At 51.3% G+C, this 9,996-nt stretch overlaps 1 protein-coding gene across 2 annotated transcripts; it reads right to left on the bottom strand.

Annotated features, from left to right (window-relative positions):
- Positions 1–4,732: 4,732 nt before the first annotated feature.
- On the bottom strand, positions 4,733–8,948 carry LOC104315361 (apoptosis facilitator Bcl-2-like protein 14). 2 transcript variants are annotated; one of them, XM_069770514.1, is made up of 5 exons: positions 7,500–8,948; positions 6,646–6,783; positions 6,202–6,263; positions 5,665–5,928; positions 4,733–5,286 (listed from the first exon to the last, which is right to left on the bottom strand). In XM_069770514.1, the coding sequence occupies exons 1-5, from the start codon at positions 8,215–8,217 to the stop codon at positions 5,242–5,244; spliced, it is 1,227 nt and encodes a 408-aa protein (XP_069626615.1). In that variant the 5' UTR covers positions 8,218–8,948; the 3' UTR covers positions 4,733–5,241. The 2 variants fall into 2 exon arrangements, with proteins under 2 accessions (XP_069626615.1, XP_069626616.1); XM_069770515.1 differs by having other exon boundaries at positions 4,733–5,289; positions 6,646–6,780.
- Positions 8,949–9,996: the final 1,048 nt, after the last annotated feature.

Below are 9,996 nucleotides of genomic sequence, written 5' to 3'. Positions count from 1 at the left end.
TGCCTTCAGGCTGTCTTCATTGGCTGGGTGATAATTAATAAACAGGGAGAAATTCAGTAGATTTCTAGTGCCTTTTCAGCCTTAATAACCTAATGCTGCTGCCAACATGCAGAACAAAAATTGCCATCTTAAACAGATGTATTTTTTAAATATTACTAAATACTCTGTTGCTTATGTTGTCCAAATACATACAGCGTGCACACTATATAATGAATATTACGTATGTTGTTACATTCAAGGTTGTATATACATACAGAACATGGGCATGTATATAGTAACAGACAGGCTGAAGGAGAGATCTTTCACTCACCGTGTTGGTGCACCAGCCTGGCCAGGACAGTACAAGAAATTAGAGGACAGTCCCAGCATCCTGATGCAACCTTTGCAATGCTGTTTCACCCCAAATTTTCCTATGTTTTTCCTTGGCCTCTCCAGGCATTGCTGGGTCCCCACGACAAGAATCGTGTCCTGTGCGATACCTGGGGGCAGACAGCCCCCACCTTTATGTGCAAAATGTCCTGGGTTGAAGTTTCCAGCAACCCTGGGTTGCTGCCCATCAGCAGGTGACCGTTGCCTGCAAACCCCCCAGATAAATGTCACTCGGCATGGCCAAGGCTGTCCTCAGCGGCTGCTGCCTGGACAACAGGACAAGCAAGAGCAAGTTGGCAGCTCAAAGATATATTGAAACAAGATCTCAGCTATCCCGGAGGTGAACGACTGCTTGAATTAGGGCATTTGCATGTGACCATGTCCTGCTGTAGATAAACAGCCTTACTGCATTTGGTCTTCTCATTTCTTGTCTTTCCGTTTGATGTTGGTTTTACATTATGCCCTCATTGGGTGAGTCTCCAATATGTTCGAGCCTCTCCATCAGCCCTCTGGTGATACCCAAGCTGTGTGATTCATGCCACTGTCTCCTCCAGCCCTTGGGAAAGCAAATGCCTTCATTTAAAGAACCTTCTTCCAGCACTAGCAAACATCTGCAGGTAGAAGAAGGGCAAAAGTTATAATCTCTCACTGTGACTGGTCTGAACATGCAAGTGCATCAGAAGTACATGAGTGTTTGCATGCTGGAAGAAATTTTTTCCATGTTCTCTGTGCAGTAACTGCCAATTATGGGCATCAGGCCCCTGGGGAATCCAACAGGCATTGCATGGAAGAGGCCTAGGATGCTCCTGCTTCGCTCAGCACTTGTACCTCCTCAGGCGAGCCCAGCCCCAGCTGCCAAGCTTCAGGAAAGGTCTAAACATTCCCATGGGACCTGTAGGAACACGCTTCCCTATCCAGTGCACAGCACGAGGACAGTTAACAATCCCATGGGACCTGTGGGATCACGTTTCTCTATGCAGTGCAAGGCACAAGGACAGTTTTCCCATAGGAGCTGGACTTGCCACAAAATGTGGTGCTCCAGAAGCACTTTGTGAGTGCAAACACCGGCCAAGCTGAGCTGGGAGATGTTCTCCCCCCAGACTCTCCTTCGGGCATCTCGTAATAGTTTCTTCCCTTGCAGCTGCCATGAAGTAACGTATTTAATGGGATTTTCCATTCCCAGAGCCAAATGATGAAGGACGGTGCGGTGGCCACAAAAAAGCCATTATCCCTGCAAGAAGACAAGTGAGTAGCTCCGTGGGGAGGTGCACAGTGAATGTGAGAAGGTCCCTAAGAAGGAGAAAGCCCAGCAAACAGCACAGCTCCATGCCAAGGCAGGGCCAGCCCCAGGAGAGGGGCAGGGGAGGCAAGGCAGGATGGACAAGAGGACAAGTGTCCATGCACAGGGAAGGATGGAGATGCCCGATCTGGCAAGAGGAGGGCAGCACCCCAAAAGCCAGTAGCTCAGACCTGCGAGGACTTCAGGGCATGCCCAGACACCCCGGGCTCCCCTTGGGATCCTCAAAGCCCAGGAGAAGCTGGGCTTTGGGGACACACCTTGGGTGTCTGCCAGCCGAGGGGGTGCACAGCCACATCACAGCATTACCCACAAATTGCTCTGTCCTGTAATGAATTACGGGGGGCTTCTCAAGGCAGCAGAGGGTTGCAAAATCTGCCCTGCACCCTCATCTGCTGCCAACACCGATGCTCCGGGACAGCATCCCAGGAGACAGCATGTCCCGGTTTCAGCTGGGATAGAGTTAACTGTCTTCCTAGTAGCTGGTACAGTGCTGTGTTTTGAGTTCAGCATGTGAAGAATGTTGATAACACTGATGTTTTCAGTTGTTGCTCCGTAGTGTTTAGACTATAGTCAAGGATTTTTCAGCTTCTCATGCCCAGCCAGGGCACCTGACCCAAACTGGCCAACAGTGTATTCCATACCATGTGACGTCCCATCTAGTTTAGGAACTGGGAAGGGCGGGCGGGGAATCGCGGCTCAGGGACTGGCTGGGTGTCGGTCGGCGGGTGGTGAGCAATTGCCCTGCACATCATTTGTACATTTCAATCCTTTTATTACTACTGTTGTCATTTTATTAGTGTTATCATTATCATTATTAGTTTCTTCTTTTCTGTTCCATTAAACCGTTCTTATCTCAACCCAGGAGTTTTACTTCTTTTCCTGATTTTCTCCCCCATCCCACTGGATGGGGGGGGAGTGAGTGAGCGGCTGCGTGGTGCTTGGTTGCTGGCTGGGGTTAAACCACGACACAGCATCCTCCCTGGCCCGGTGCCACAGTCCCGTGAGATGAAACCTTGTCATCATCCTCTTAGTGACAGCGAATTTTGCATTAATTGGCTCATTAAGTGCCAGGCTGATTTTCTAAGCTGCCCTCCCCCACCTGGCACTTGGCAAAGCAGGATTAGTGGGGACTAATGACTTTGGAGACGCAAGATCCCAGAAGCAGCCTGAGATGCTTTCAGGAGAAGGCCCCCCGACTCACCCTGAGCACTGGGCGGGCAGGGGGCTGTGCAGGGCGCCGGGCTGCTTTTTGCCCAGGCAGGATCAGTGCCCAGATGGCTGGTGTCTGTGATCCCAGGGATTTTCAGGCGAGGTGATTGCTTTAGCTGTTTGAAGCCGCAGCAGGGCTTTTAGGGAAGGATGAAGGTAATACCGAGAGTTGGAAACCAATCAAAACCCCAGGGTTAATAACTTGCCCTTCTTTAATACTTTCTGAATGTCTTCAGTGGCCACAGGAAATCAGGGTCTCAATTTTATAACTAAGAGATAACCAAGATGCTGGAGTTGCTCACAAGAAGGGACCTGGGCTCCAGGAGCCGCCAGCCCTGGGGTGCTGCACTAACGGCAGCCGTGGCTGCTCCCATCCTCATCCCACTGTGCCGCGCTGGGGCAGCATCCCTGCTTTCAGTTGGGTTATTCAGGACCAGGAGCCCGTTGTGCAAAGGGATGTGCAGGTTTTGCTCCTTGTTTCGCCAACACCGCTGCCCCAATGGGTGGGGAAACGTCCAGCGATCACAGAAGGAGGATATTTGATTCAGCCATGGTATTGGGAAAAGCGCAGAAGGAAATGGGAGAGATTAGTTGTTTTTCTCACTGGTGTTTTGCCTGGCAGACACATCCCATGCGCCGAGGGAAGATGATGTCCTCCAGGAAGTCAGCAAGGAGACAAAATCCTTTTCTGCTCCATGCAAATCCCAACCCACACCTGGCACTGCATGAGCTCACATGCAAAACAAATAGGAACATCGCATGATCCTCCTGCCAGGCCCCCACCATGTCCCCAACACCAGCTCGCCCTGCCCCGGTCACAGCCCCAGCACAGTCCCCTGGGCTCCAGGCAGGGGACAGGAATCTCGTGATGGGTGCAAACACACAAGAGCGGTTTCGGTTTCTCCTGCAGTAGAAGTGTCCCAGCTTGGTTCCCGGCCAAAAGGAAGCACGGTGCTGGTGCTGTGCTTGTTGCTGGCACCACCAGGCAGAAACCAGGAGTGGGGTTTGATGTTTTCACAGTCCTAATTACCCTGGGCCAAATTAGACAGAGGCCCTGCAAGGTATTCCCCTCCTTGGGGCTTTTCGGCAGCCGGTGATTCAACCCTTTGTGTCTCTATCAAACATTTCCTCAAAGGCTTTGCAAACAGGGGATGTTGATCTGCGTGGGGAAGGGCTGCTTCCTTCTTACAAGGGCTCTACTTCCTCACTTTATTTTACTTCAGGTTTTTGAAGGACTGAAAAGATCAGATCCTCCAGGAGAGGAGGTTCTGGTCAGACATGGGTTGTCACTGGTGGCCCACAGGGGACCATCACCCCATGCATGGCACTGACCCAGACCCACAAGGTTTATTTGTCACCATCATCACCTTCAACCCATTAGATCATCCCACCTCTTGCCCACTGCAAGCCCCAAAATGTTGTCCTCTTCACCCCAGGCTGGGTCCAACCCTGGTAAGGGAGATGCTCCTGCTGGTGCAACCGAGCTGAGCGCTGGCAATCCCCCACCCAGCCCCAAGCTGCCTTAATCCATGTCCCTGCTTAGGGGTCTGGGCAAAGATTAGCTGGGAACATTCCCAGAGATTAGGGTTTAATCGCTTTGACATTTCACATCTTCTTAGACCTCATAGGTGAGACCCCAGCAGCTGTAAATCCCCTTAGTCCTCGAGGGAGCGACAGCGAGGGCAGCTCCTGTGCCACTCGGGAACAAGCTTTACCCAGTTCTTGGTGTCAGATCAAGCTGCTTTGGCTAATAAATCTCCTGCTGGATAGGGAACAGCTATAAATAGTAAAAAATGGCAGGACCACACCATGTATCTGCTGTAAGACTCCCTTTGTGCCACTTGGCATCTGGCTTGAAAGGAGCAGCCCACAACAGCTGTAGCAAAGCAAATGTTATTCTATGTATAACGGCCGTACGCATCACCCATTAGACAAGCCTGACTGTCATTTAGGGACCAATTTATTTGAGTTTTAGGGTTTTTTTCCTGAACTGGACACTTGGCTGGCAGCAAGAATTATGTCATACGTTCACAGATATGCATAGAAAAGCAGGTAAATAAATACACATACACAAATACAAACAAACCATGAGGTTCAACACATGCACTTGGTGACAGCTAAAATGCAAATACAGGGTGAAATTTGTGTTTTGTTTGATTTACAGACTCTTTGCCCCCAGCCTGGTGGATTTTAAGCATTTCATGCTGCTATGGCTACCGCTGTCATTTTCCTTAGAAGATTTTAAATCCACAGCTCAGAAAATCACTCCACATCCAGGTCACCAACAGGGACTGCCCCCCCCCCATCAATAAATCTGCATTCTTGGGTTCCCAGGCACCACAGGCCCTTCGGAGCAGCCGATGTCAGTCCGGGCTCTCACAGTTGTCTGTGGTGAACTTTTCTCTGTTCTGCTGAGACAGAAGAAAACATCCGTGAGGTCCCTTCCCAAACTGAGCTGGTGTTACTGGTCTTCTAGATGGGTTTAGGAGGCAGTTCTCCCCGAGGAAAGCTGTGCTTACAGCAGGCTGCAGCTATGCCATGCACTACGGGCCATCTCCCGGCTGCAAAGCAAGTCCTGCTCCTTGTGTGTGCGTGGGCCATGCTCATGTTGGAGGAAGGCAAAGGCAGCCCAAACAGCACGGAGCAAGACCCAGCACCTGGTCTCCCCCCCCGGTATAAGCCAGCATGACTGCTACCCACCCAGGTCTGTTGATCACCCTAAAACTAGACCACTTGCCCTAACTTGCTGCTGGAACCTCAGCCCCAGACTCGGTCCTCCTCCCTACCTGGAGAATTTTGCCGTAGGACAAGGGTGCAAATGAATCTTCCAGGTAGCGGGTGCCGAAGCCCATGATCCTGTTCACTGCCTGGTTGCAGATGCCCGCCACCTTGGCGGTGAGGTGCACTGTGAAGGCAAACTGGATCTCTTGGGGGTTGGCATCGGGTCTGCTGGCCGTCATTTCCTTGCGGACGTAGGCATCAGCCAAGTTCTTGAAGGAGCTGTAGGACATGTTTCTGAAGAACTTCTGTAGCCGTGCATCCTCCTTCACCTGGTTAAGAAGCAAGTGAATACATGTTATGAGTAACACGGTGTGTCATCCTTGTGTTGATGCCTGCACTCCACACTAGGATTGCAGTTGAGGGAGGACAGGCAGACAGCCATGCTCACACCCAGTCATGGAATTAAAAGATGCCATTTCGTTGATTTCACTGAGCATTTCCCCGCACTAGGAAAATCAATGGTGTTGCTGTATTTTACAGTAGTACAGAGCTTGGCCCAAATTCCCTCGACCCCTTCCAGCTGACCGCGGCTCTCCTCTCACCTGCCTGTCCAGCTCATCTCCTGCACTCTGGAGCAGGGCAACGATTCTCCGGATGGCTTCATCTGCAGAGAGATATCCCACATTATCTCCAGCCCTTTCTCCAACCTTCACACCCAGATGCTCTGTTTACTCCCCAGGAAAAATTCCCTGAGCGATGTTTATCCACCTCCATTCCTCCAAAAGCCATTTCAGCCTATTGCCAAGTGCCTTGCTACATTCAGCCAGGAAAAACACCCTCCTGCCTTTGAATTTCTTTCTCCCCAAATCAAGCCCTGATGCTGAAAATCTCCCCCAAAGTCTTCATATGACAGTTGGGTCACGTAAACCCCTGGGTTAGGATTGAAGCAGGGTTTGGGTCCCGTGCAGGCTCTGCACGGGGACAAGTCCCGTGCACATGTTTTCTATATGTGCCAACGATGAATCGCTTGCAAGGGCAACACTCACCAACACCACCGGTGCTGGCTGGCCGTGGTGGCTCCCCACATCCATGTGCTCTGCTCCCCTGGCTCTCGCTGCCCTGCACAATCAACCCGATCTCTTCCGAGACTTGTGCATAGTAACCATCGGACTGCTCCACGTCTGCTGAAAGAAAAACACGTATTCAGAAGCAAGGATTTTTTTTTTTTTGTTGGCCATTGATTGAAAGGGAAAAGCAGCCGCAGCAGTGACTGCATCCACGTGGTGCTTGTGCCCACCCCGGATTAGTGCATACTGCGGGTGAATGACGGGGCTGCGCTCTCTGAACCATAACGGAGCGGCTGCAACTTGCCCTGGATCCAACAAAGTTTTGTGGAAATCCCCTCACCGGCTTTTCAGCAGGGGAAGGGCTGGGGCAGGGACGGGGGTGTCCCACGGGCTCTGCCGGCTGCGCCGGCTGCCTGCACCCTTCCCCACAGCAAATCGATAGCAGCTTAACATTGGCCCTAGAGCAGCTTAGGATTTAATCTCAGGTCTCGAATGCAGATTTAAGCTAAACCACCATGTCATTTGTTTGCCAGAGGGGGAAAACCTGTGCTTGGATGGTTACTGCCGAGCAGCTGGCTTGGGGTAACTTGCTGTGCTCACATGCTGAAGCAACGACGTGTGGTCAAGCACAGGCAGATTGACCCTTTCCTGGGGCAGCAGGTTGAAATTGGAGTCCCCCAAACCTATCCCAAACCCCAGAAAGCACTGGGAGGGTGATGCTTAGGTTAGTTACCAGCACTAAACACTGTAGCTTTCCCAAAAGAAGCCCAACGGAGGTCCCGTTGGTAGTAGGGTTGGGTTTGGGTCAGGGCTAGGGGTGGTGGGGGTCCCACCTGGTGTGGCTGGCGCCTGGACATGCCGCAGGGGAAGGCAACTGGGTCGCTTGGCCCTTGCCCCGGCTGCCATCTCTCCCCGCTCCTCCTCTGTGTGCTTCTTGAAGGAGAAAACCCTCTTGAGGCTGGGTCTTCTCTTTGGAGCTCTGCCCAGTGGCGGGGATGTGCTCAAGTCCCCTCCGAGTCTTTTAGCCCCTTCTGGTTTGGAGCTGTGAGGACCTTTGGCATCTTTCTCCTTTGCTTTTTGCCCTGTGTTTTCCTTCTGGTCCTCAGGGCTCCTCTTGAAGAGGAAATTTAAGAAACTTTTGAACCAGGTGCGTTGGGCTTTGCCATGGGAAGAGTTTTTTGTGCTTTTCCTCTTGGGCTCCCGCTCCTCTTTAGGGACCTCCGCGTGAGCTTTGCTGTCATCGTCCAGAGCCTCATCCAGGTCCAGTGCTTTGGGTCCCTCCTCCTGGTCCTTCTTGGGGCCGAGTTTGGCACACGAATACTTGCAGAAGTCACTTTTTGACCGTTGCAGCCCACCTGACTTCCTCCCTTGCCCTCCAGCTCTCTCCTGAAGCATTTTTTTGGCCACCGGTGAGTTTTCACAGCAGCTCAGAGAACGCCTGACATAGATCTCCAGCACTTTCTTGGCCCCTTGCCTGTCCAGTGACAGAATCTTGCCCGATGGCTGCCTCCCCACGTCCCACCGAGGCTTCTCCGCAGCCAGAGCCCACATGTTGCTGCAGAGAAAAACAACAGAAAAACTTTCAGCCTGATTTTTTGCTTTCCTCAGGATGATGCGCAGTCAGGTTGGGCATGATGGAAATTGCCCCCATTTTGGCACCCAAGGGTGCTTTAGGTGTCCGAGACTGTTTATGTTCGCAGTAAATGATCAACCACTTTTATAGTTGTTATCTGAGTGCTCCTTACAGGCTGCACACGCAAGGTTTTACAATGGGCTATAGACACCGCTGATAAAGGAAGCGAAACTGAGGGGAGGGTGGAGACGAGCTGGGCACCTCTCAGAGGGAGAGCCTGATTATCATATAGAGGGTTTAATCCAGCAAGGGTATCATCCAGATACCGTGGTGCTGTATCTTCCTATTGCAATGTGTTCCCGTCCTACGATGACAAACTACACGCCAGGAGCACAATCACCCCAATGAATTGTGCAACCCAGATTTTTTAGTAATTCCCCGCTTGGAGCACCCAGTCCCTGCCTTTCCCATCGCCCTTCTTCTCTACATTTACAAGCAAAATTAAATAGAAGATGCTGCTATTGAAAAAACAGAGAACTGTGCCTGTGCCTTGTGCTGGCTCTACTTCCAAAATCAATTTCACCCTGCAGAGAATTACACCTAAACCAGACTTTCTCCACCACTGGACAGCACACAGGAAGCCAACACCAAAATCTGGCACGCTTGGGTATACAAACCACCCTGGAGCCGGGCATCAGCCTCTGCTCAGTCTGGATGAGCATCATCACAATGCACAAGCACACCCACCCACACCAACTTGGCCTTTTTTTGGATCAAGAAGGCAAGTTTCCTTCATCCAAGTCAACACCAAAGCCACCCGACCACCCGATAACAAATCATTCATCTAGATTTAATCACAGCAAAGCAACAACCCCCCTCCTACTTTGATTCCAGCACATTGGCCACATCATTCTTTATTTGCTCTTTTGATATTTACCTTTCCATCAGTATTTCTGCCCTTCTGGACATATGTCAAGACAAACTCCTCTGCCACGGGCACTGAGGGTTGTCAGGCTCTCCTGGGAGGTGCCTTTTTTATAGCTGAGGCCAGTGACTGACTAAGTCCTATTTTTAGCAGCCATTCAGGTAGGAGAGCGGCCAGTGCTTCCGCCTGGGATCCCCGATATCACCTCCCTCGTGGTGGAAAACCAGCAGGTGTGAGTTTCGCCGGAGGAGAAAACAATTTCCTTATGACAAATAGCAGCAAAACAGCATAAAAATCACCTGTCACCTGGTGTAAGCACTGGCCTTTGAAACCTGCTATCTAGGCCATCTGTTTAGCATTTGGTTTTGGTTTGGTTTGGTGTTTTTTTTAATGGGGTGTGATAACATGTATGGGCTTTTCTGGGTTGTTTTTGTAAAGAGAAGTCATAACTTTCTCAGATAAATGGGGTTTCAATGCAGCAAGCAGATTGCCCTGCTCACATCCCAGGAGCTTTCGGGAAAGGGGATGTTGGTGGCTGTTGTGGGACCGCAGACACTCTGGGGCACGCTGCCATCAGGTTTTTGCCTAACACTGAGCATGGCTGAGCTGCAACATCCTTGAAACCCACCCTGGGGTCCTTCAGACAGCCCGCGCACCCACCCTAAAACACGAAACAGGACCAGCTTCATGACCCAAATCCTGTGCACCCACATGGCTCCCACTCAGCCTTGCCCAGGGGCAGAGCATGTCCCAGGGTCAAACCTGCAAGACAGATCTGTACATCCCAACACCTACAATCTGCCCCTGGGCCAAACAAATCTTCTTACACCTC

This window comes from Haliaeetus albicilla, chromosome 26 (genome assembly GCF_947461875.1).
Source record: "Haliaeetus albicilla chromosome 26, bHalAlb1.1, whole genome shotgun sequence".
In the NCBI taxonomy this organism is placed as follows: domain Eukaryota; kingdom Metazoa; phylum Chordata; class Aves; order Accipitriformes; family Accipitridae; genus Haliaeetus; species Haliaeetus albicilla.
The sequence above is the reverse complement of the archived record's forward strand: the minus strand, read 5'-3'. Positions and strand labels throughout refer to the sequence as shown.